The sequence below is a fragment of the Peromyscus californicus genome, unplaced genomic scaffold (genome assembly GCF_007827085.1).
Source record: "Peromyscus californicus insignis strain IS unplaced genomic scaffold, ASM782708v3 Scaffold_14__1_contigs__length_90479793_seg_2, whole genome shotgun sequence".
Taxonomy (NCBI): domain Eukaryota; kingdom Metazoa; phylum Chordata; class Mammalia; order Rodentia; family Cricetidae; genus Peromyscus; species Peromyscus californicus.
In genome coordinates, this window is record NW_026294436.1 from 29780044 (window position 1) to 29807292 (window position 27249).

Consider the following 27249-nt stretch of genomic DNA (forward strand, 5'->3'; position numbering starts at 1 on the left):
ACAGCATTTCAAATTAGTTGAAAAACTTATAAATTCAAAATCTGATCTGGAAAAAAAAAAAAGAAAGAAAAAAAGGGCAGATCATTCATGAATCCAAAAGAATATCACACAGATCTATCAGCAGTACAATGGTCACTAAAAAATAAATGTTTCAATTAGAAAATGCTAGAGAATAAAAGCTACTCACATAAAACACCTGGAACAAAAAACCTCTGCACTCATAATAACTTACCGTTACAGATTTCAGTGTCATGCCATGGTATGTGCCCATAGTATCAATCTTAAAGCCTTCCGTTTCTGCAAAGAAAAGGAGTCTATTATGATTTATATATTTCATGAGACAGATAAAAATTTCTATCATAATTTATATTATACCTAACAATTAATTCAACAGTGTAACAAGGCCTTACTTAAATATACTATACACAGTTTTATCACCTATTTCTAAAAATTAAAAACTTTTAAGACATTAGTTGCAAAAACATATTCAAATTCAATAAATGTCAAAGCACTGAGTTCATAGAATCTGGTTATGATTATCTTTTGAATTTTATTTGAAAATCACACTAAAGAGCTAGAGAGAAGTATCAGCAGTTAAGAGCACTAGCTACTCTTGCAAAAGACCCAGGTTCAATTCCCAGCACACATAATCTGCCCACACCTGCATTAAACTTCAGTTTCGGGGAATCTGATACCCTCTTCTGGCTTCATGGACAACAAGTACATATGTGATACACAGACATACTCACAGGCAAAACATCCATACACATAAAAATGGAATAAAATTTAAATCATACTAAATAAAAAACTTCTAATTTCTAATCCCTTTATTTTTATTACTAACTACTAAATGACTGCACCACTAAAAGCATGTAAAATAAAAAGTTCCTAAATTACAAAAACTTTTGCTCCTAATTTTAATGTAAGGGACATTTATTAGAAAATGGTGCTATAAAAAATGATTCGAAGAGGCAGGCGGATCTCTGTGAGTTCGAGGCCAGCCTGGGCTACAGAGCAAGATCCAGGACAGGCGCAAAGCTACACAGAGAAACTCTGTCTTGAAAAACCAAAAAAAAAAAAAAAAAAATGATTCGAGGGCTGGAGAGATGGCTCAGCGGTTAAGAGCACTGGCTGCTCTTCCAGAGGTCCTGAGTTCAATTCCCAGCAACCACATGGTGGCTCAAAACCATCCATAATGAGATCTGGTGCCCTCTTCTGACCTACAAGCATATGTGTAGGCAGATCACTGTATACACAATTAATAAATACATTTAAAAAAAAGATTCGAGTTCCAAGACATAAGTACAGCATGCTCTTCTCGCTCTCTCTTTCTTTTAAAATAAACATTTAATTCTATAAATACATGGCAATTCATTCCTGTTTTGGCTCTTGCTATGGTCAATCAACTAATGGCAGTCAATTTGGGACTTTGACAGTATTTTACCAGTGGAAGAATGATATAAACATTCCATATGTTATTAAAATAAAACATACATTGCTTAAATTTCATCTAGGTTATGTGACTATCAGAGAAATATTTCTAATTGAAAAATTAAATTAAATTTTTCATATCATATGCTCTATTCTTCTTGGGAAAGATCATATAGCAAGTATTTTATACACTACAGACAATACACCTTTGTCTCAACTATAAGATTTTGTAGCTGTGGTGCAGAAAAAAAGATGAATAATATGCATATACATGGAGAAGCTGGAGTTGGTCCTTAAAGGATTGGATTTGCTATCAATTGCTTTATACAATTCATTCCATAAGGAAACAGGACAGTGAATAAAAGAATGGATCACTGTCTTTGTATGGCATCTCTTCACCATGTGCCTATATCTGGTAAAAGAAGTCAGCACACATAACTCACTGCATCAAAGCAATATATCCTTTCAAAAAGTTGCCCAGAGACTTCAGATTATACAGGGGAAAAAAGGAAACGTTAAAAGTTTAAGTTGCTTTTATCTCATATCTTCCTAAGTGAAGTCAAGATGAATGAAGAGCTCAAGAGAAACTGGTGACAGTCTCACCTCACTAATAAAGAAATGGCTCATAATTGCATTAGCTAGACTGTCAAGCAAGCTTTAACAAAACAAACTCTCACACCTGCTCCAAATCTATGCTTCTTTATCCCTTAATGTACACAATTCATAGTTTGGGAAATAATTTAACACATGGCATTCCACATCCCAAAATTCTTTATAACCACAACTAGTATCAATAATAGCAAACATTTGTGGATAGTTTATTACATTATCAGACATTATTCTAGGAACTTCACCTTCAGCACCACATTTATCCCCAAAGTAACCCTATGAAATAAGTTATCAAGTATTATTAATATTTAATTACAGATATGAAGTAACAGACAGAATACAGTTGAAAAAGCAATAAAATCCACATTAAAAAAATAACTGAAACACAAGCTATTTGGATGGCGAATCAAAGCTACCAACAAAATTAGCCAATTTTGTTCTATAGAGTCCAAATACTATTTTTAAGTGTTGCAGGCTATATGACCGCTCTCAAAACTACTCAACAAAGCTGTCAGAGTTAAACAGCTATAGATCACATATAAATGAGTAAATATGGCTGTTAAATAACAACAAAAACTTTTATTACAAAAGTAGGTGACTGAACTAGATCTTATTCTTCAATATCAAACTATACTGCCACTCCAGCTCAGCATGACCATTATGAGAAGAAGATACAGAATAAGTAACTTACCTTCTTTGCCTTTGAATCTTTCCTGGTCATATCTGTTGTAGGCAGCTGGGATAGGTTGCTTCGTACGCAATGTGGGATCCTTAATTAAAAAAAAAAAAAGAGATGCAAGTCAATATTTTTAAATATTATTTAACACTCATAAAACCTGACACAGACACTTATAAATGTTATTCCAATATGGGCCAGAAGATAGAACACGGTAAGAAGACTACTTGGCATTTGATGACTAGGATTCAATATTATTTGCACTAAAAAATGACCATCCCTACAGCAAGAATAAGGACAAACAATTTCAAGTATACTTGTATCCAAAACCACAGAAATAATATGTAAGCACAAACACTCTAATTACTTAAATGACTTTGTGAAATAATACTCTCTCCAATGATAATCTGAACAGAGTAAGTTCCAGGACAGCCAGGGTGACACAGAGAAACCCTGTCTCGAAAAACTAAAAAGAAAAAAAAAGACTAAAGTAATAGACATTCAATAAACACTTATAAATGTATACTGTAAGACTAAAGTAATAGATGTCAGTTTTTTAAAAACTTGAAAAAAGTCACTTTCTAATTATGTATAATTTAATTCAAATATTTCATACTAAACTCAGTCTATAATAACCTAAAAATAGGTATTTAAAAAGCATCTTAAAGGTACTTGGGAAAATCATAATATTTATGTAGTCTTCATTTTGTTACAATAGGATTACAGTCTAATATTACAAAAGAAAAATTATCAAAGACTATAGCTACATATATACATCTATATGCCAAACATAAAAATTGTGACTATTTCAATGATTGTAAAATACACAGAAAGAACTCACATTCACAAAGACAATGGTTTAAATGTTTTTACAGTTTCACATTCTTCCCACCAATTACTATGACAAGTGTCAACAAATTTGTAATTATGAGCACACTATGCTTGAACATCATAGCACTTACTATATTTCCATTTCATAGATCTAGTAGGTTTAACTACGAACTCAAAACAGAACAAGGACTATGACATTGTATTATTTTTATCTCTAGATGCTTAGAACACTGCATGAAAAATAGACACTACTTAAATATGTGTGGTAAGCCAACTAAAAGTATCTGTCTAAATAGTACCAAGAATTCGGTATCTGCAAAAATTAAATATCAATGATTTCATGTATAAATAAAATTACTATTAACTTCCAAGGCTATGTTTAGTACTCTACCAATGTTTTTCCAAATTCTACATAAAAGTGAATCAATTTGAATTATACTCGTTGCCTTTCTTGAATCTTGAGAACAGGTAGAAGGATTTACAACAAACTAGAGGGTATTTCTGAATTTAAATGGAGACTATATGGCATGCATGAATTAGGGTTTGGAGGGTCCTAAACAATACCTCCACCAGTGAGGCAGTCAACCAACAGAGGAGATACAGCTGAGGTACAAAGAATGGTCCATTTGACGGGTGACAGGGAAAATCAATATACCCATATGAAATGGTCACCAAAGATTTCAAATAACAAGTCCAAGCTGGAAGCTAACAATGATTTATATTTTTAACAATAGTTAAAAATTTTCCCAAGCGCCGGGCGGTGGTGGCGCACGCCTTTAATCCCAGCACTCGGGAGGCAGAGCCAGGCGGATCTCTGTGAGTTCGAGGCCAGCCTGGACTACCAAGTGAGTTCCAGGAAAGGTGCAAAGCTACACAGAGAAACCCTGTCTCAAAAAACCAAAAAAAAAAAAAAAAAAAAATTTTCCCAAGCAATAAATAGGCCAGCTATAGTCAACCTAAAAGTTAACTTAGAAGGCTTTTCCTAATTAACTCCTTTTCAGACTCTCACCCAGGTATATCTTAAGAATGACCCAAAATTACTGCTAAGATAACTTTTAAAACAGGGGAGGGTCTTTATATCCTTCGAGTATGCTGAAGTAGCAAAACTTTATACCCTCCTAACGTAAAATGTTTAAGATGTCAAAATTATAACACTAAAATGCAAAATAAACATCACTTTCTTAAAATAACAAAAGCAGAAAAGATTCTCACCACAGGAGCTGTATTTGGAGCAGGCCGCTGTTCAGGGGCACGCCCTTCTTCTCTGGCTTTTACAGACTGAAGAATTGCAAAAATATTCTTGGAAAAATTCTAAAACATGAATAGATTCTAATTAAACCCAGCGTACATGTGCAAGAGCAATAGTTTATCCATTAAGCAATTTATATTGAAACTTTCTTCCTACTAATTTTTCCTATTTCATAAAGTACTATAATTGCTATGGTTTGGATGTGATCTGTCTCCCAAACATTCCTATGGGGCCCAATGAGGAACAATTAGCTATCTGGGCACTGCTATCACAAGGGGTTGATGCTGGTCTTGAGCTGTTACCACATCACATACCAACAGGTGGTGGAGCTGTCCAATCTTCCACTTTCAGTCTCCAAAACTTGAGCTAAATAAGTATCTTTTCTCCTCACCCCTGATGTTAGGCCCTCACATAGTCAAGCAAGTATTCTACACTAGCCTATGTCCCCAGCCCTAACCTTCTATGAAGCCCCTACCTTAGGAATTTCATCGAATCAACAAAAAACAAGGTACACAATTATACATAAAAATAAAAGCCAACTACCTGGTTATTGCAAATCATACTTAAACAGACCAATTATTTATAATTTTTATTATTCTGTATCTACTCAAATATAACCAAGAAAAAAGTAAACATTTAAATGTAACAGATTTCTATAAAAGGGGAATACTACATTCTCAAAGTACAATAAATCCCTGTGCTACATTCAGATTACAGCAGACGTTCTACGATGCCCAAAGGTTATGGATACTTAGGAGTCACTGTGTAACTTTTAAGTCTGAAAAGGTGGGAAGTAATCACAAATCAGCTTTTCCATGACTATCCACCCAACACTGTTGACTAGGTGATTACACCTTCCTTCATGAAATAAGCTTTCTTGGCCCTGACACATTATTCTCCCCTGACTTTTTTGTCTAATGACTAACATTGTCCCCCAGTGACTAACAATACTTTGGGTCTCTTCCCCAACCCCTATCGCTCCCAATCACCCATCTCCACCCTACCCCCACTCACCCACTCCCCCACCCCCCGCGCTAGCATTCAACAGTTTAAAGAATATATGCGAATCTATTGTGAGCTAAATGTCTTAACTGACACTAAAATCCAACGAAGATCAAATGGTTCATGCTCTCTTGTACTTCAAATGTAATACAATTCTCTTCTCTAGAAAATGAAGCATTCGGTGGTGGGTGGCGGCACACGCCTTTAATCCCAGCACTCAGGAAGCAGAGCCAGGAGGATCTCTGTGAGTTCAAGGCCAGCCTGGTTTTACAGAGTGATATCCAGGACAGGCGCCAAAACTACACAGAGAAACCTTGTCTCGAAAACAAACAAACAAACAAACGAAAATGAAGCATTCTGGGGCCAGCAAGGTAACTAACAGGTAAAGCACCTGTAACACAAGCCTATCTCCCTGAGTTCAATCCTTGAAACTCATATAAAGGTAGAAAAAAGAGAACCAACTCCACAATATTACCCTTGAGCCTCCCCATTTGCACCACAGCGTGGGCACGCACTCACTCACTCACTCACTCACTCACACGCACGCACGCACGCACGCACGCACGCACGCACGCACGCAAGCACAGAGTTATTTTTAAAAAAGAAATCTGGGGGCTAGCTCAGTTAAGAGTACTTGTTGCTCTCCCAGGCGACCCGGGTTCACTTCCCAGGACCCACAAGGCAGCTTACAACCATCCATAACTCCAGTTCCAGGAAATGTGACATCCTGTTCTGGTCACCATGGACACCAGGCATGTGAACAGTACACTAACATACATGAAAGCAAAACACTCACACACATAGAATAAAAATAAGTCTTTTTAAAGAAAAAGAAAAGAAATTTAAGTGTTCTGTTTCTTTGGCTTCCACTACTTGTCCCACTTTATCACTCCACCTACTTTACTAGTTTTTACTCTGTTATCCCCTCCTAGTTTTTACTCTGTAATCCCCCTCCTAGTTTTTACTCTGTAATCCCCTCCTAGTTTTTACTCTAATCCCCCTCCTAGTTTTTACTCTAATCTCCCTCCTAGTTTTTACTCTGTAATCCCCCTCACCTTTGTTCCTGGTTTGTTTTTTCCTGGTGAGGCTCGTGGTCTCCACACACTGGACTACTCAGCCTCATGGCTTTCAAGTACTGGACTACTATGAAAAGATATTCTTTTACCTCTTTACTTATATTGCATCTCATTGCTGCTTGTATTAAACTATCATCTCAATCACTGCCTAGCCTGTACATGTTAAATATTATACAAATGTATACAGAAAAGTAAGTTTTAACATTAACTGGATACCACTAGTATAATTACCACTATACTAACTATGATACTAACTAGTTCCTGAATCTTTATAGCAGTAAATACAGGTCTCAGAACTACTTTGCCATCTTAGAAACTACTAAAGACTCTAAAGGCCTTTAAGCTGAAGGTACAATTTATCACAGTAAATATTAAAACTGACAAATTTCTCAAGTAGGAATTCCTTTAAAAAAAAAAATAAGAAAAGCAAGATTCCACACAACCATAATACGTTTTATGAAAATTATTTTCCAAAACCTATCAAAAAAGTAATAAGACTATAACTTGAAATTTTATAAATGTGTTTACTATCTGGCTTACTAAAAATGCATCTGTATTCTGATATTTACTTCTATATATCTACTATGTTATCCTGTTTGGTCAAGATATGAAGACAATCTAGCCTCAGCAGTAAAGGGAGAAGCATTAAGACAGCTTTTCAGGTAGCTGAATATATTCTCCTTTGTTATACCAAAACAAATGGTCTCCTAAAAGATACTGAAGATGGAAACCACATCCATAAATATTCTGCATTTCTGCTGTCAAGTATATAGTATATAAAGTATAAATATACTTTTTAAAGTATATAATCTATTTTGTATTTTAAATGGATATTTTTTCATTCATGCATTGGTTCTCTGAAAAATATCACTGAGTTATGCAGTTATGCATATTTTCCAAATATTAATACAGTATATTATTCAACATTTTAAAATGTTATTTGCTGATGACATATTCATTAAATCATATTTTTAATATAATTTACAAAAATCTTATCAAAACAGTCTAAGAATTAGAAAGCTGGAAAAATCACAGCAGAAAGAAACTCTCCAAAATTTTAATTTTCCCAGGAAAGTTCACATCTTACCACTGGCAACAAATAGTTTGTTGCTTTTCCTGACAGACTCGTTCAAGAGAATGTCTATAAAACACCTAAGTCTGAATAACAGTTATTCAAACAAAATGTGATGGTTTTCTTTTTTTAAAAGGTGCTTTAGTTAGGAACCCAAGCCTTAACAGAAATGCTATTCATAATATCAACCACAGCTTTTTTAACACGCAGGGCCGCTTTTACACATTCAACTTCATGAAGTGTATGTATTAAGCGGCCACACTTGAGTGAAGTTCTGGTAGGTGAAACACCGTGACTTGCTGGTCATGCTGGGTGACTAACCCATGCGGTGAATTTAGCAGTCACTGCTCCTGCACCATCAATGCAGACATCAGCACAGTGCCAAATGCCAATGAAATCTCAGCCCTACTATGAAAACATGAAAATCAGACCGCTGTTAAAGTGATCAAATAAATGAAAAACAAACTCTAGAAGAATGAATGCAAATAGCATCAGCAAGTTTTGTGTGCAAGAATTACAGATGATTATTTTTGTACAGATGTATTTATTATACCATGATTCAACAATAAATTACTTTGGTCTGAAAAAATCCCCCAAATCTATGTGTTAGAAAATTTATTTTTAAAAAGTGACTTTGAAAATGGATTAAGTGGAGACTAAATGAATGACGTAGAGATTTTAAGAGTCATTTTCTGATAAAATCATAATTATTTTCAGCCCTCTTTTTTTATTCCCTCTCTCTCACCCAGGTGATACCTTCCGCCATTTTTGATGCAGTAAGAAAGCCCTCATCAGATGCAGTTCCTTGATCTTGGACTTTCCAGCCTCTAGAATGGTGAACCACAGAAATGTCTATTCATTATAAATTACTCAGTCTGTGATACTCTGTTATAGCAGCACAAAACAGAATAAGTCATAATAATTTAATGGCACAGAAATTTGTTTGTTATAAGTTAGTCTGTGATATTCTGTTATAGCAGCACAAAACAGAGTAAGACATTTAATATAATTTAACGATACTATAAAATCAGGTTGCTTTAACCAGGGCATATTAACTATATAAAGAGGAGGAGAACTTGAATTTTCTTGCCCCTTAAGAATCAGAAAACAAGATTCTGATCACAGCAGTAATGAAGGTCAGTGTAAAGTCTACACTAGGCCAGGGCTGTAGCCTGACAACCTGAGCTCAATCCCAGGAACCCACACAGTGCAAGGAAAGAACTGACTCTCACACGGTGTCTTCTGACTTCCTCATGCACACTGTGACAAATGTGTCCACACCCACACACACACCCACACACACATACCCATACACACACACACCCACACACACATACCCATACACACACACACACACACACACACACACAAAGCAAATGTGAAGTCTATACTGCTCTGCTCTAAGTATCTGTTTAGCAGATGAACACAGTATGTATACCTAGAGATCAGCAGTCAAAATGTTTAATTTTGACCTTTAAAAATGACAACATTCAAAAATAAAATTTTTTAAAGATAATACTCATGAAAGCAAATCTAGCTTCTAAACAGTTGTTAGATGGTTTGTTTTAAAAAGATACTGTGGTACCAACATTAAATTAGAACACTTTTAAACTTGTACAATTCTGCCCCCTAGAGTTCAGAGAGAAGAGTTCATCTCAACAACTTAAAATGGGAAAGCTTCACATAGAAGAAAACTCTAAGTTAAAGACTATCTAGTTAAAATTAACTTAAAAAGGAGGGGGGGGGGCAGGCATAGTAGCACACGCTTTTAATCCTAGCACTTGGGAGGCAAAGGCAAGTGGATCCCTGTGAGTTCAAAGACTGCCTGATCTACACAGTGAGTGCCAGGACAGCCAAGGCTACTCAGTTAGACTCCCCTCTCAAAACAAAATAAAAAAGGCACTAAAAAGTCACAGTGTTAGTCAAGTATTAGCCATATCAAGCAATGAAAATGAGAATGTTGTCGTTTAACTGTAACAAAAAATGAAAAATGAAAGTTTATTCATAACCTCACATTTCTTTCTAATTCTAAGCTCTGGAAACGGTCCTTTCTATTTTTTAAATACGTGGATGTGGACATATGTACCACAGTGCAAGTGCAGAAATAAGAGAGAAACACAGTGGAGTCAGTTTTCTCCTTTCATCTTTACAAAGGATTGAGGGATCAAGTGCAGGTTACCAGGCTTGCATGGGTAGCACCGTTACTCCAGGACAATCTCACTGGCTCTAGAAAAATGGTTTCTTTTTTCTAAATTTAATCAACTTTACTTATTATTATTGTGCGTGCATACACACATGCATGATAGGAATGAGGGGACATGCCACACCCTGTGTGGAAGTCAGAGGACAACTTTGTGGAATTAGGTTTTTCTTTTCACCTTTACATGGCTTCTGGAGACTGAACTCGGGTTGCCAGGCTTGCAAAACAAGGGCCTTTACCAGCTGAGCCACCTGCGTGCCCATGGAAAATGCTTCTTAAAATGTAAGACAAGTCAAATAGAAAATAAACATAAATCATTATTTCTTATACCCTTTTCTAGTTACTTTATTCCTACCAAAATGGGACAGTAAATTAAAAGCTCAAGCCCCAATATTATTCTACAATCAAAACTAGTCGGGGCAGGTGGCACATAGCTGTACTCCTAGCACTTAGGTGAATGCAGGCCTAAGGCACTAAGAAAAACCCTAACCTCAGAAAGCCCAGAGAGTCTCAAAACATAAAGTCTATTTCTTTTTTTGTTTGTTTGTTTGTTTTGTTTTTTTTTGTTTTTTTGAGACAGGGTTTCTCTGAGTAGCTTTGTGCCTTTCCTGGAACTCACTTGGTAGCCCAGGCTGGCCTCGAACTCACAGAAATCCGCCTGGCTCTGCCTCCCAAGTGCTGGGATTAAAGGCGTGCGCCACCACCGCCCGGCCCATAAAGTCTATTTCAATGTGAAGTTCAGTTTCACAATAATCTCACACACTTCTTTAAATGTTTCTACCAAACCACCACTGTTAGCGATTCTCAATGGAGAATCGACAACTAAGAAAGTTTAGAGGAAAGCTCACAACACAGAGGAAAATGTGCACATAGAACTGAATTGAAGCAGAAAAACAATGAAATCTGGAAAATATCATCCTGAGTGAGGTAACCCAGACTCAGAAGGACAAACATGGTATGTACTCACTCATAAGTAGATACTAGATATAAAGCAAAGGACAATCAGACTGCAACCCACAGATCCACGGAGGCTACCTAGCAGGGAAGACCCTAGGATGACTGTGGCTTATAATAAGTTTTGGTTTTGCTCAATCACTGGGCAAGCTTTAGTGAAACATTTCACTATTAGGATAAGAATTTGTACTGTATCAAGCTGATGAAAGAATATGCTGGCTGTACTTTCAGGAGGGGAGGCTAAAATCTTTTTAGATTATGGATTAGCCTATAGAAAAACGTCTGCTGTAAATCAAACCGTGAAGGGGAAGATGAATAGGAATCTCACTTACACAACTTAAGTAAAACATAGCTCTCTGAACAGAGGAAGATAGGTTTCTTCTGTATCCCAGAATCTAATCAATATTTATATGTATAATTTGGCTATTATTTGGTTTAAAAGGGCTTATTGGGAAATGTTATCATTTTTTCTATTTTCTACAGAGAAAATATTTTTCAATTTCAAATAACCCTGGACTTTTGAATTATAACCTGTTTTTATGTTCAAGTTATCTGTGTATTATTTCTCCTGCAGTTGTACATAAAATGTTTTTACATTCAAAAACAAAAACTGAACTAATCCATCTTTTTTAAGAGCAATTGACATACTAGAGCATCTAGTATTAATTTTTTTTATTAATGTATATATGGGTGTGTGTGTGTGTGTACACCTAAGCATGTGCAGGAGCTACAAATACATGGAGATGAGAGGACAACTGTGGAGTCCATTCTCTCCTTCCACCTTCACATGGGTTTGGCTGATCCTCAGATTGTCAGACTCTCAAACTCTTATCTTTCAAAATTTAAAGAGCATGCATTTGCTCTGAACAGAAGTTGAAAAGAATTAGTCCTTGGCTGCACAAATATAAATAAAATTTAAAACCTATTAGTAAATTTTAAACAATCCTACAGCACTCCAAAGAAAGAGTAAATATTTTAATTACCTTTCCTGTGCTCTGTAAGATGGTTGTTCTTGTTCTCCACACTCTTTCTCTGCTGACAATATCTCTGGTCACATCAACCTCAGCATCCACGAAACTCCTCTGTTTAAGGGCAGTTATATCATCATCTAGATCAGTCTTGATAGTAGATCTTTTCTTAGCCATAATTTTGGCTTTGATTGCAGCAATTTTTTCCACTGACATAGCTTCAGACAAAGACCTAAAAGTAATTTATTTTTTAAATTTCACAGCTAAGATTCCTTCAGTACAACATATATACTGTTGCACTAAAATTGATAATTTAAAAAAAACACCCACTTCAAGTGACAATAAGCTTTTCTATAAAATTGTGTACTTAATATTTTATAGTCACACAGGATTTTTACAAGTAATAATTCATAAAGATAATACTCGAAAAGCAAGTTAGTAATTATTTTAATTTTAGTTTTATGAGTATAAGTGTTCTGCCTACATGTAGGTCTATGTGTCATTTCTATGCCTGGTGCCCAGGAAAGCCAAAAGAGGGCATCAAATTCCCTGAAACTGAAGCTACAATCAGTTGTAGACCATCTTGAGGGCGCTGAGAACCAAATCAGGGTCCTCTGGAAGAATGGCCAGTGCTCTTAACCACTGAACAATCCAGCCTTGAATTAGTAATTTCTTTAAATTAACATTAAAAAATTAAATAACAATAATAAAATTCTTTGCTCTTTTCAAATCTCCCACAAAAAAGCAGAACTAACACAGGTGCTTTTGCTTGTATTCCCTGAGGCTTTACCGGTCAGTGTATCTATACTCTCTACATATGAAAATTATACACAAGCACAGAGGTCATCCTGTAAAGGGGTCAAAAAGTCATTCTATTAAAAAGCTCAAAGCTTAGGTGTTTCCATGAAATGTATTTTAAGGTTTTAAAGCTACAGGCTTCATATACAACTGACTTCAGAATCCAAAGAGACTTTATATGCCACAATAATCCTTTTAATTTCTGGAAGACAAAACCATACCTAATTTAATTAAAACTTCATTATAAAGAACTTACAAAAAAATACTGAAATAAACATACTTTGAACTCTTGTCTTCAATTTACTTGATTCTCAAATAAGCAAAAAGCAGTCTTTTTATTTAAAAAAAAATTATTCATCAACAATGCCACAAATAAAAATTTTAGTATGCAATGAAAAAAAGAAAAGTAAATTTCTCAGTGCTTTCAATTTCCTGGCGTATTTCTCTTTGAGATTCAGGGGCAATAAATCAGTATTCCAGGGGCTAGCGAGATGGCTCAGAAGTTAAAAGCACTGGCTGTTCCTGTAGAGGACCAGGGTTCAGTTCCCAGGACCCAAATGGTGGCTCACAACCATCCATAACTCCAGTTCCAGGGAATCACGATGCCTTCTTCTGACCTCTGTCATCACCAGGCACATGGTACACAGACATACGTGTAGGCAAAATATTCTTACACATAAAAAATAAACTAAACCAACCTAAAATTTGATTGAAAAAAAATCAGGAATTCTCAGTTTTCAAAACTATGTTGTTTTAAATATACTCGTAACAGTCTTCATAACAACTCTCTAATATGAACAGCAAAAACTGTCTAAAGAATAAAATATGTGGGGTTGGGGATTTAGCTCAGTGGTAGAGTGCTTAGGCAAGCGCAAGGCCCTGGGTTTGGTCTCAGCTCCAGGGGGGGGAAAAAAAGAATAAAATACGTTAAGTTCAGTAGTACTTACAAAGTACAAAAAAAAAAAAGAAGACTCAATGAAAAACGTATTTTAAAATTCTGGTCTCCCGCCGGGCGGTGGTGGCGCACGCCTTTAATCCCAGCACTCGGGAGGCAGAGCCAGGCGGATCTCTGTGAGTTCGAGGCCAGTCTGGGCTACCGAGTGAGTTCCAGGAGAGGCGCAAAGCTACACAGAGAAACCCTGTCTCGAAAAACCAAAAAAAAAAAAAAAAAAATTCTGGTCTCCCAATAAGGGAACATCCCTTTATGGGACCACATGTGGAAACCACCCATTATGGTTTGCACTGAAAATGTTTTATGTTTTTTATAATATAAAATTCGAAAAGTAATTCAACAGTGGTTGAGGGCTGGTAATATAGTTCAGTGGTACAGTCTTAACCTAGCATGCATGAAGCCCTATATTTAACAAAGACTATAAAAAACAGAGCTGGGCCAGCAACCCAGTGGGTCAAGGGAACTCCACCAGCACAGGCAAGAGTCAAGGCCTTGCAGCAACAGCTAAAGATATAAGGAAAGAACATATGCTAGTCTGCCATCCGAAACTGTCAGCATGGTGTCCAAACAAGGATGGTACAAAATATTTTTAAAAAATGACATCCCGCCGGGCGGTGGTGGCGCACGCCTTTAATCCCAGCACTGGGGAGGCAGAGGCAGGCGGATCTCTGTGAGTTCGAGGCCAGCCTGGACTACCAAGTGAGTTCCAGGAAAGGTGCAAAGCTACACAGAGAAACCCTGTCTCAAAAAAAAAAAAATGACATCCCAACTCAATAATTACGTTCTGGCTCATCAGTTTGGAGGGAATGTGGCTCCAGTATCATTGTAATGGGCACAAACATTTCCAAAGAAATTCCAAACAAGGTCCCTCCTGCACCCTGCTTTCCTGCTCAAATCTTAATTAGTATACAGTGAAAACCATGGGTGCAGATTAAATACTGTGATTTTTTTTTAAGTGCTAATGTGTGTGTTTGAGGAACTCTCTGTAGTCTACCTACAAAAGACAGGTTAGTACAGTTCACAGAAGTCCTGTCCTTTCATTTGATTTATAATGTAACAGGGTACTATAAATGAATTACCAAAGGTAATTTATTTTCTACCTTTTTCTCCTTCTACTTTGTACTGATTTCTAGCTGTGAAATTAAAGCATCTCAGCATATTTTTAGATAAATTCAAATTGTTTTTAATTGCATTTGTTTTGGTGTGTACACAAACATGCACCACAAAGTGTGAGAACCAGAGGACAAGTTGCAGGAGTAGGTTCTCTCTTCCCACCATGCGGGTATGGATATGGGTATGAAAGTCAGGTCACTGGTTGAGCTTGGCAGCATGGTCTTTACCAATGAGCAATCTGGATGGCTCTCAAGCTGACACTGGACTTTCAATGATCAGACTTCTATTTCTAGCTGAGATGAAGTGCCAGTGACTGGAATAGCTCTCAACAACCAGAAAATGACTAGCTGAACTTCACAACATAATGGTTTACCAGGTATTAGGAATTAAACACTAAATGGCAGTGATTCTCTAACAAGGTCCCTCCTGCACCCTACTTTCCTGCTCAAATCTTAATTAATATACAGTGAAAACCATGGGTGCAGATTAAATACTGTGATTTTTTTTTTTAAGTGCTAATGTGTTTGTTTGAGGAACTCCCTGTAGTTGAATGAACTAACTCCTGTAACTTCACTGGCTTACTGCCTTGAAAACTTCCAAAGTAGGTCCTAAGAAGAACCCAGGCAGAACTTAATCAAGACCAATGTGTTTACATGGTACAGAATGGTTAAGAAAAGTGCTGAACAGGGGGTACTGCAGCAGAATGCTAACACGTGGGTTTAACAAAGGAACTACCTAAACCTGGAAACAACCACTACCCAATAAGTTTAAGTCGGTAATACAAGGCTGATGTTCCCATCACCCAAAAATATACATGAGACATTAGGAAGTCTCCTTAAAACAATATTGCCTCTAAAGTAAGTGAGAATAATTACTGTAATCAATCTTTGTTTAATGTAAAGTCCCCAGGGGGAAAAAAAAGAAAGAAAGTCATGCCTATGGTGAAGATTCTACAAGACTGGCTGGCTGAGTAATTAGAAATTCCTGGAGAGTTAGAATGTCACAAGTCCATAGTCAAATTGTGGGTCAGGAAAGAGATGCCCCCAAGAGAAAGAAACCAGGAAACAGCTGTGTGGGCTGGTCAGTGCTCATGTGTATAAGTCACACTGCTCCTTCCTCACCAGATGCTTACAGACACTTAAGTTCAAAAGCAACTGGGTTATATAACCATCAACTATAACCTGACACCATGAGAGAAAATAGATCTTCCTCTTTTACATTTCTCAGTTAGTTATCACTAACAGTCTAACAGAGAAAACTGGTAGACAGGGTGATCACCTGACTATTCCATTCAGAAGCTTTGGGAACTAGTCATGGGAGTTTCCACTCAGATTTTAAAGGAAGACCTAAGAGGCCAGACAAATGGTTGGCAGGGCCTGAGACAATGCATGAAGCTATGTGAATAAACCTAGAAACACAATATAGGCATGGAACATCTGCCACAATAACTTAGAGGCAAAGAGTAGAGCCGGCCTGAGCGAGAAGTTATGTGGACTGTAATAAGTCAAGCCATAGGGATGGGGCTTTCCAAGCCCACTGGAGTACACATATCATATTATCACCTCATATGCCACTGATGGTGGAAATGAATTTACAGGACTTGACATTTGTCCTCTAGATTGCAGGCTTTACTTGGTCCCACTCCTCTCCATGCTTCATCTCTCCATTCTGTAATAATAATATTTATTCTACACTGTTGTATGCTGAAAATATGAAACTTGTTACTAAAAATTTTTTAAATGATGATTTATTTTATGTATATGAGTGCTCTATCTGCATGTACGGCATTATTCGAGAAGAGGGCATCAAAATCTACTATAGATGGTTGTGAGCCACCATGTGGTTGCTGGGAATTGAACTCAAGACCTCTGGAAGAGCAGTCAGTGAGTGCTCTTATTTGCTGAGCCATCTCTCCAGCCCCAAAGGACTGGTTTTATTGTTGTTGTTTCCATTTTTGTTTTTTTGACACAGGGTTTCTCTGTATAGTCACGGCTGTCCCAGAAATTCACTCTGTAGACTAGGATGGCCTTGAACTCACAGAGAAGAGCCTGCTTCTGAGTCCGGAGTGCCAGGATTAAAAGTCTGCACCATCATCTCTTGGCGTTAGTAAAATTTATAGAGACTCATAGCTAAGAGATTTCTACTTCAGGACTTTAAGCTGCACCCTCTGAAAAAATCTGGAACTGTTGATTTTTCAGGAACTATCAAAGACGGACTAAATACATTTTGCATTATGAGACAGACATGAGTCTTTGGGAACCACAGATATATTAGTGTTTGAATAGGCGATGTGTTAAAGGCATGGTCCCCAACTGATGGTGCTATTTTGGGAGTTTCTGAAAATTTTAAGAGATTAGACTTAGCAGAGAAGTGGTTCACTGGGGTTAAATCCTTGTGACTATCATTTCCCTGGTCCTTCTAGTTTCCATACACACACTCCACCCTCTGCCTCCCACCCCCCACATTTCTCCTATGTGCCATGAGGTGAGAAACAATGCTTTCTACTACAAACTCCATTCTATACAATGATGCTCTGTCTTCCCACACATAGGTCCAGGGTTAGAACCATAGAACTCTAAACTGAAAGTGAACAAAAATAAATATTCTCTTCTATGTCTGTTCTCGTATTTGACATACTGGTGAAAAATTTTAACACAGTAAGTAATCTAGAGTAGGTTCTTACAGTACAGGTTATAAACAAATCCATGCCATTTTTTCACGGGACTTGAGCACCTCTGGGTATTAATAACTATGGAGAGATCCTAGACCAACCACAATAGATTCCAAGGGACAACTGCATTCTTCCAAACTTAGAGAACAGGGGAATACAATGAATAAAAAATGCAAATGTAAATTGTAACATCTAACCACCCCCATTTTCCACATACCTTTACATAAAATCTGTACTACCTACTGAAGAAAACCTTACCTAATCTGTTCAGTCTGTACAATCCCTTCTTTATGGCCTTCCAAACGAGCTGCCAATCTCTCTTTGTCAAGACGCACACACTCTTCATCCTAAAAATAATCACTGGTTAGTAACATTTTAAGTTTTATTTAACTTTTACATGAACAAATCACTACACACAGCTTCTTGCCAAGATTACCAGAGTACAGTTCCATGTAATATTGTACTTAAATCAACTTTAAGACCTTTTACTTTCACAAAGACAACAGTGTATTTGGATCATGTGAGTCTGGAACTGATTTTTGAGGTTCCTTGACTTACAACAGGGCTACGTTCTAAGAAACCACATGTGATGGTTAGTTTTATGTCAATTTGACACAGGCTTGAGTCATCTAAGAGGAGGGAACCCCAAATGAGAAAATGCCTCCATATGATTGGGCTGTAGACAAGCCTGAAGAGCATTGTCTTAATTAGCGATTGATGTGGGAAGGCCCAGATCACTATGAGTAGGGCCAATCCTGGGCAGGTGGTAATGGGTTCTATAAGAAAGCAGGCTGAGCAAGCCAGTAAGCAACACCCTCCAGGGGCTCTGCATCAGCTCCTGCCTCCAGGTTACTACCCTGTTTGAGTTCCTGGCCTATTTCCCTCAGTGATGGACTATGGATGTGGAAGTGAAAGCCAAAAAAAACCTGTTCCTCCCCAACTGCTTTTGGTTACAATGTTTCATCACAGCAATAGTATACCAAATTAAGATACCACAGTAAATTTAAAACATAATAAGCTAGAAATGTGTTTTACACATCTACCTACAAAATATCATAGCTTAGTGTTGTTTACTTGAACATATCCACTAGCCTCCATATAACGTGGACATCTCACATTTTATTGAAAATTGTACCGAAAGTAAAATAAATCTGTCTAAACATATGTGTTGCTTTTGCTTCATCAAAAAGCTTTAAAAAAAAAAAAAAAAATCACCGGAAACCATCTGTAAGTTTACATTACGGTGCCCAGACATCTATTTCCAGGTGCTCTCCCAACCACTACTACTTTCATTCAAAATAATAATAATAATAATAATAATAATAATAATAATAATAATAATAATAATTTCATTCATTTAAAAATGTTTTTAAATTGATTTCTGTGTACTGAGTGTTCTGTCTACATGTGCACTATGTGTATGCGTGGTGCCTGCAGAAGAGATGGAATTATGGACAGTTGTGAATCCACTAGTGGATGCTGGGAACTGAACTTAGGTCTTCTGCACTTGTTCTTAACTGCTGAGCCATCCCTCCAGCCCCTAATAGAGCCATTATTCTTTAAAAAAAAAAAAAGATTTATTTATTACGTATACAGTGTTCTGCCTGCACACATCCCTACAGGCCAGAAGAGGGCATCAGATCTCATTATAGATGGTTGTGAGCCACCATGTGGTTGCTGGGAATTGAACTTAGACCTCTGGAAGAGCAGTCAGTGCTCTTAACCACTGCGCCATCTCTCCAGCCCTAGATCCATTCTTAATTTAAAAAAAAAAAATCTAGCTTTTAAAGGAAGTCTTCATCAAAGTTAAATTTTTCATTTTGGATACCAATTTTTTTTTAAATCCCAAACTCTACCAAATACAAGTCCAAACACTAGAAGAAAAACTTGAATAGCTTTCAAAAGACAAGTTCCTCGGCACATTAAAATCTTCCTACAAAGTTCCCAATAGACTATTTCAAAATCTTATCTAGCAAGGGTGAGTAGTTCATGCCTATAATCCCAGCAGTAAGGGGGCTGAGGCAGAAGCATCAAGAGTTTAAAGACAATATTGGCTACAACTGTGAGCTTGAGGTCAACCTGGGCAATATGATTTCTAACTTATATTAGAAAGCCATGTGAAATTTAGTTTGAAAGATATGTGGCTGATTAAGAAAAAACCCAATGAAGTGACACCTATCTAGGTCAAAGTTTATATTCAACAAATAAAAAACAAGGAACAGGTCAATGAGTAAGACTGTATGAAACTATACACAACACATTATCATACTTAAGACATCAAAGGAGAAATAATTTTAGGCTCCAATCCACGCTCTACTAGTTTTCTACCATGTAAACATGTGAAAAGAGACACAGCAAAGATATTTTAACAAATGCATTTAATTTTTATCATTTGTAAGGAAGTTATATCCATGATGGTCAGGGTCCTCAAGAAACTAGTAATTTTAGAAATACAAACTAGTTTTAATCAAATCAGAAATCCTGACCAAGTTTTCTTTTGCCTCCCATGGTGTCTTAAAAAAATTCAATTTGTTGAACTACCTACTAATACAAATATTTATTTGTAGCTTATATATGACAAACAGAGAAAATATAATGCTCCTTCCTGTAGATGTTTCAAGTTACTGATAGCTTTGGCATTTAGCTTTCTCGGGTGTTGAATTTTTTTTCAAATAATTACATTGTGATGCTTTCATATTTCCAAGTAAATGAGGACTCTAAATGCACTCACTGTTTTAATAGTGGCAGAGTTTTCTTGCATCCAGGAGGAAATGGAGAAACTTTCAGTTTTACTGCCACAAAATTCACACACATTATAGCAGCCAGACTGCCTTGGTTCTAATTTTGGTTCTACAAAATCTCAGTAAGTCACTTTAGTGTGGAACCTATCTACTCACTGATATTGAGTCTAGGGCTACCAAATTCAAAGGATGGTAGTAAAGAGTACATTACTTAATATACCTAATGCATTTAAAGTATCATCTTGTATAGAACGGTAACAAAGGATTAGCTATCAGTACTTAAAAAGTATGAGGTTCCTGTCTCAGAAATAACTAAAATTATACTGTTTTAGATCAGATTGTTAATGACTCCACTGTATACACTTGCCGACCAACGTTATCCTAGTCACATTCTTCATCCTTACTAGTAGATGCTTGGCCATTTACATAGCAGAAAATAATTTAAAGAATGTATGTATATTCTAAAATAAAAAGATATATGGTTTCTAGTATTGTTAACACTTGTGAAGAAGACAAGTGCTAATTCTTTACTATAAACTGATACATGATCTATTTAAATATTTGCTAGATTTTAAGTTTCTAGTAAATTGTTCTCTATGTCCAGAGGTTTTCTATGCATACAATATGGAGCTTGCTACAAATTTATGTAAGTCATTAATATGTATCCTGAGGATATCTTACTCAGAATACTAACTGGTCTACTAATGGTAATAGCAATTTTTTAACTGTCCAAAAGTACACATCATGAGTAATATTATCTTCTGAAATATACATAAACTATGGCATGGCTCCATCTAGTTAACTTTGGTATTACTTTACATTGTCACTTTTTGGTGCTGAGATCACATCTTCCTTAGCTATTTTCAAAACACAATATAATTAGTTAAAACCATTATACAGTAGATACTCTCTAAAAGTAATTTTATTTGTTCTCTATTTCCAATAAATGTTATGGTGAGAATCTAAAACTAACTTCAAAAGACTCGGGTATGATGGAGATGGCTGCTGTCTAACGGGCTTTGGAGAGGCAGTTGGAGTCTAAGGGTCCTACTGTACAGCTCTAATGCGCTGTGAACCCACAGCTCCAGGGACCCTTAGGAATGGGGCCTGACCGAAAGGAGCACAGGGTGTGCTCTGAAATGTTAATCTTGTTCCACACCTTCCTTCTCTGTTTCTCTTTGCAGTTAGAGAAACATGGTGGGCGATTTCCGTCCACCATGCTCTTATGCCATATGCCTTCTAGCATAGGTCCAAAGACAGTGCGGCCAGGCAACCACGGGCTGAAATCAGGAGCCAAAGCAAACCTTTCTTTACACAGTTTCCCTTGGGAATTTGTCACAGTGACAAAAATTACTAACACACTATCCTAATCCATTTGTGCTCACTAAAACACTAGAAACCTAGAATCTGTGTCAATATTTTGCTGAATTAACAGTTAAGTACTTCACATTTTACAACTCTGAAAAGTAAAGCATATCCCCAAACTACTTTATTCTAGAAGTCAGAGAACCAATTCTGACTCCCACCATCTTACAGTTTTATTAAAACAGCCACATCTATCAATTTATGTGTGATTTACGCATGTTTCCCCACTACAGTAACAGAGAATAGAAAGATGGAGGAACACCAAGATGGCGGCGCAGCAATCAAGACTGCAGGGCCCTGAAAACCTAAAATAATAGTTTCTTACCCTAGGTCTAGGACATTGTTTTCATCAAATAAGGCAAAGAACAGCAAAGAAAAAAATGGCGTATCCACCACAGAGCTTAATGCAGTAACACAAGTCACCTATTGATCTATTTCTCAGTGGAAGAAAAGCTGCTAGAATTACTATGAAGAATTTTGGTTTGGGTTTTTGTTTTTCAAGACAGGGTTTCTCTGTGTAACCCTGGCATGTCCTGGAACTCTATGTGTAGACCAGGCTGGCCACCTGCCTCTGTGTCTCAAGTGCTAGGATTAAAGGCGTGTGCCACCACCCAGTCTATGAAGAATCCTTATTTCTACACAATTCCAAATTCAGTACAAAACAAATTACTTTAAAAATAGGAGTTCTATTACCTCAATTCGTGGTTTCTTTGCTTCTGCTAAAACTTCATCTGCAGCTCTTTTGACTATAAGAAAAAAAGAAGCCAGTAAGTGTGCACTTTAGGAAAGGGGAGTTTAAAGGTCAAAGATAAAGACATGGTATACCTTGAGTGGACCGCTGAAGACCTATTTCCAGGGGGGCACTCCTATCTATGCTTGCTGATGTTGCTGAAAACGGAAAAGAAAAATCATATAAGCAGACCAACATTTGAGCATTTATTTTGGATGTTATTCCAGGGGAAATATTCAAGCTTTATTTTATTTCTTATATCCATAAGAGGATTTCCCTAGGTAAAATGATTTCAAAAAGCAGCCCTACAGAAGTATTTTATTAACAAGATGACTATGCATTTGAACATCTGTGAAAGAACAAACGATTTTTAACAATTTAGCTTACAAACTAGTGAGATGCTAATTACTAAAGTTAATTGGTCAGTTCAGATTATACTCCCCTATAACAAACACACATTTAGTGAGTATGCTTCCCCCAAATACTTAAAAAAGGACACTATCATATTAACATGCAAATTTTAGTTATTCACAATTGGTAAGACACTTCCAACTATCCTTCAAATTATTTTGAGTGGCTCAAAATAAAACTATTAAAAAAAAAAAGAAGAAGAGTACCTGGCCCCTTCCACCAAGTTCCTACTCCCCTATATAACTAGTTATTGTCTTATATATCCACCTACAAATACAAGAAATACAAATACTGTATTGTACCTTTGTGCACAAAGGCGGCATAATACACAGAATATTCTAAAACTTGTTTCCCATTTTAAAAAAGACACCCTTTAAATACCAGTATATAGGGTAGTTCCCTAACTTCTTTTTCATTTTACAGCTATGGGGTATCTTGTTGTATGGAATAATTATAATTCATTTGAATGGTGTTCTATGAGTAGGCAGCTCAATTCTAAGTAGTTTGTTATTACAAACAATAGCATAAAGAAACTTCACATGTATGCTACTTTTTACATTTTTAATACATACCTCTAAGACAGTTCCAAATGTAGGAGTTCTATTTCATCTGAAATGAACTGTCAACAACTTCAGGAAGATTATAAAGTAACACAACCAATGATGCCAAATGCTCCCTTCCAGCCTCACCAGAGTTCACTAACAAACAGCAAAATTTAAAATCTTATCTTTGTATCCTTTAAATTTGCAATTTATTATAAAGTAAATCATATCTACAAGTGATTTATCATCTTTTCTGTTAATTATATGTTGGTTATAACTATTCAAGTTGTTGGTCTTTTGTATGTCTATTTACAATGTCACACTTCATGTGCTAACTAGTGTAACTGATTCTATAGTAGTTGAAACATTTTCCAGTATATCAGGCCTTTTGTTTTTTCTCTTTGTTTGTTTTCAAGACATGGTTTCTTTGTGTAACCCTGGCTGTCCTGTAACTAGCTCTGTAGACCAGGTTAGCCTAGAACTCACTAAAATCCACCAGCCTCTGCCTCCCAAGTGCTAGGATTAAAAGTGTTCACTACCACTACCGGGCTGTTTTTAATGATACAGAACTTTTTTTATTTTTATCAAATATTAACTGATAATCCTACCTTCTTCCATTGCTCTGACATGTCTTCATTTAAATGTTAAATTGATGTGTGTATTTTCTGGAGTCAGATGCACTATCATCATACTATACTGCCAGTCTCGCATTTGTATTTCTTATCTAACACATGAAAGTTGTTTTATTAATGTATTTACTCATTCTCAGTTTTTAAATCATTAGGTCTTTAAGTTCTACACTCCAGAATGATTAGTCTGTTCTCATTGCTTTTCCTCAAATTGTTAAGATAGTTATTTTTACCAAGTGAAATTTAAATTTATGTAGTTCTATTGTTCAAGAAAAGTTGTCTTTTGTTGAGATCATGCTTTTAAACGTGTAGTTCATGTAAACAGTTAATGTCTTTAAGTTATTAAATACAATGCTATCTTAACTACTTTCAACTTTTTCATTGAACTAGTAACATGTTTTAAAAATATAAAAAAAAATACATTTGAGAACTAAATTTGTCCTATAGAAAACACAAGAAATGATGTGAATAAACAACTCATTGAGACTCTCCCAAAGTGAAGAGATTTACCAGGTGCATCTGAGACACTTAGTAAAACTGAAAAATCCTACACTCCCTTCAATACATTTTTTTAGGAGAAAAGTCTAAGAAGAAAAAAATATATTTTTTTAAACAGGTATACCATGATTCTCATGCTCCAAATAATTAAATTTGCTTTGATTTAAAACAGACAAAAATAAAAAGCCTATTTTTGATCTTTCCATCTCAACTGCCTTTGCAGGAATGGAATTCCTCCTCATTCCTCGTTTACCTTATATGAAAGTAACAAGACTTTACATTCTATACAATGCCCAGCATAATTCAATTTAAAAATAAGCATGGAGGGCCAGTGAGCTGACTCATCAGGTACAGCCATGCCATACAAACCAGCAATCTGAATTGGATTCCTGAAAGCTACATAAAGGTAGAAGAAGAGAACTGACTCAAAGTTATTCTCTGACCTCCACATACAAGCTGTGGCACATACACACACACACACAATCTGGAAAAAAAACTGTAAAAAGTTACACATTTGCAGAATGAAAATCACACAAGAAAACAGTCCTAGAGGTCTTCCTATTATGCACTCTCTACACATACCAACACTACAGCTTAAAAACATGTGGCAGAATGTTTAACATAACTGCTATTAATGGCTTAATGATAACAATAAATTCCATCCTAGGGAAGGTGAGATCTATTATGTTTCTATAATACTAAATTTATGTATATGCTACAAAAAAATTATTCATTCATTCAATTACTATATGCTGCTGTTCTACACTTTTTATTTTATTTTATTTTTTTTAGGTTTTTCGAGACAGGGTTTCTCTGTGTAGTTTTGCGCCTTTCCTGGAACTCACTTTGTAGACCAGGCTGGCCTCGAACTCACAGAGATCTGCCTGGCTCTGCCTCCCGAGTGCTGGGATTAAAGGCGTGCGTGCACCACCACCACCACCACCGCCCGGCTCTACACTTTTTAATGAGTAGTAAAATAAGACAACCGAAACAACTGTTCCTTTAAGGTTCACTCTCTAGTAAACAATATCCAAGTAAGTAATAAATATAATTTTAGATAATAAATATGATATTTGTTTAGAAAATAAATAGGATGATTACATACAGAAAGACATGAGGGTGGATGTTATTTCGTATTTTAGAATGGAGAGATGTCTTCACTGACAGAACAATCCTTGGAAGACTATTTGAGCATCATGGAAGATATGACAGCCCAGTAACAACACAGACAATTGAAGACAGAAAGAAATGCAAACACAGAGGCTCTGAGATTAATTAAACCAACTGAAAGATCAATACACGGGCTGCTTTGGTAAAGGAAGAATGATGGAAGATGATCTCAGAGATTTAGACAGAAACATGGTCATGGAGTTCACACGGTAAGAAGTATGAGCTTTATCCTAAGTGTAATGGAACCCACAAATGGCCTTGAGCAGACAAATGGCACAATTAAATTTACATGCTTTTTCAAAAACAAATCTTGTTAGATATAGAATAAGCTGTAGCAAATAAAGAGTAAGAATATATGAGAAGGTTTTAGCATAAAGAGAAGTGGGACAGGGCTGGAGTAGAGTGGAAAACTGTCACGGTTTTCAAGGGAGAGAAAAGGACTTACAAATGGTGTGAATATGTCAGAAAAATAATTTCACTGGGGTTTAAGGCCTAAGTCATTGCATGAAGTTACATAAGGTACCATCCCTTCTTTCTAAGATGAGAAGAACAGACTCACTTTTGTTTCATGTGGGTGGAGATGGGAAGGAGTAAATTGGGCACTCTATTTTGAACACGCTCAATTTCAGAAGCCTGTTAAACATTTAAAGGAAGATGACAACAGTAAATTTATAAATATGAAGTAGAGTTACTGGGAGATGTATGCAACTGACTCTTGAACATGGGGGTTGGGGCACTGATTCTCTCATCAAGTTGAAAGCTCACATATAAATTTGACTTCTCAAAAACCTGCCCAAAAGAATTAATACATTGTTGTTTACCAGAAGCTATTTAACAATAACATAGGCAGTAACCCATATTTTTGATGTATGTATCAGTATCATATAGTGCACACATAATATATGATGGAAAAAATATCTAAGAACTGCAAGAAATCACTTTTTACAATAACATACAACATTCTGAAGAGGTAATCTCATTACAAGAGTACATGACGTTTTAAGCAGATACCTGTGCTGCCTCAGCTCACTAGAATTGTCAGAGGAAATCATTATAAAGCTGTAACATACTACCCTTGATTTTATTCAGTTATGACTTAATAATGCATCTTATGTTTGTTTACATTTCTCTCAATAGTGAATGGTATCAATATGGTATAGAAATACTATGTGACAGTTCTGATAAGTTTTAATTGTGTATAATAGACTTTTGAATTATAAATGAATAGATAATTTATATATTTATTATATACCTTTTTGTCATTGTACTTTTTAACTTATTTTTAAGTTAGTATATAACATAATAATATACTTAATTTTTTTTTGTGATGGCTAATGTTTTTTCAAAACAGTCACAAATCTTAAAAAAAAAAAATCCTCACTACATATTAGTGGACTTGTACTTATCAAACCCATGTTGTTCAAAGGCCAACTACACTTGGAATTCGGCAATATGAATAGGATATTTACAGCATACAACTTGGAAGGGGTCACCTAGAGATTTTAGAGTTACGAGAGAAAAAGAGCCATAGAAAACTTCCTAGCTAGTTTCATGTCAACTT

The 27249-nt window shown here is 36.1% G+C and overlaps 1 protein-coding gene across 1 annotated transcript in view; it reads right to left on the reverse strand.

The window, feature by feature from the left end:
- The window catches only part of Cdc73 (cell division cycle 73), a 114107-nt gene that overhangs the window by 78735 nt on the left and 8123 nt on the right, over window positions 1-27249 (reverse strand). Inside the window, exons 4-10 of the mRNA XM_052737111.1 lie at window positions 22534-22596; window positions 22402-22454; window positions 17861-17949; window positions 12084-12300; window positions 4760-4858; window positions 2732-2810; window positions 233-297 (exon numbers count right to left, since the gene is read on the reverse strand). Of these exons, the coding sequence (XP_052593071.1) occupies window positions 233-297; window positions 2732-2810; window positions 4760-4858; window positions 12084-12300; window positions 17861-17949; window positions 22402-22454; window positions 22534-22596 (665 nt within the window). The remainder of the gene's footprint in view (window positions 1-232; window positions 298-2731; window positions 2811-4759; window positions 4859-12083; window positions 12301-17860; window positions 17950-22401; window positions 22455-22533; window positions 22597-27249) is intronic.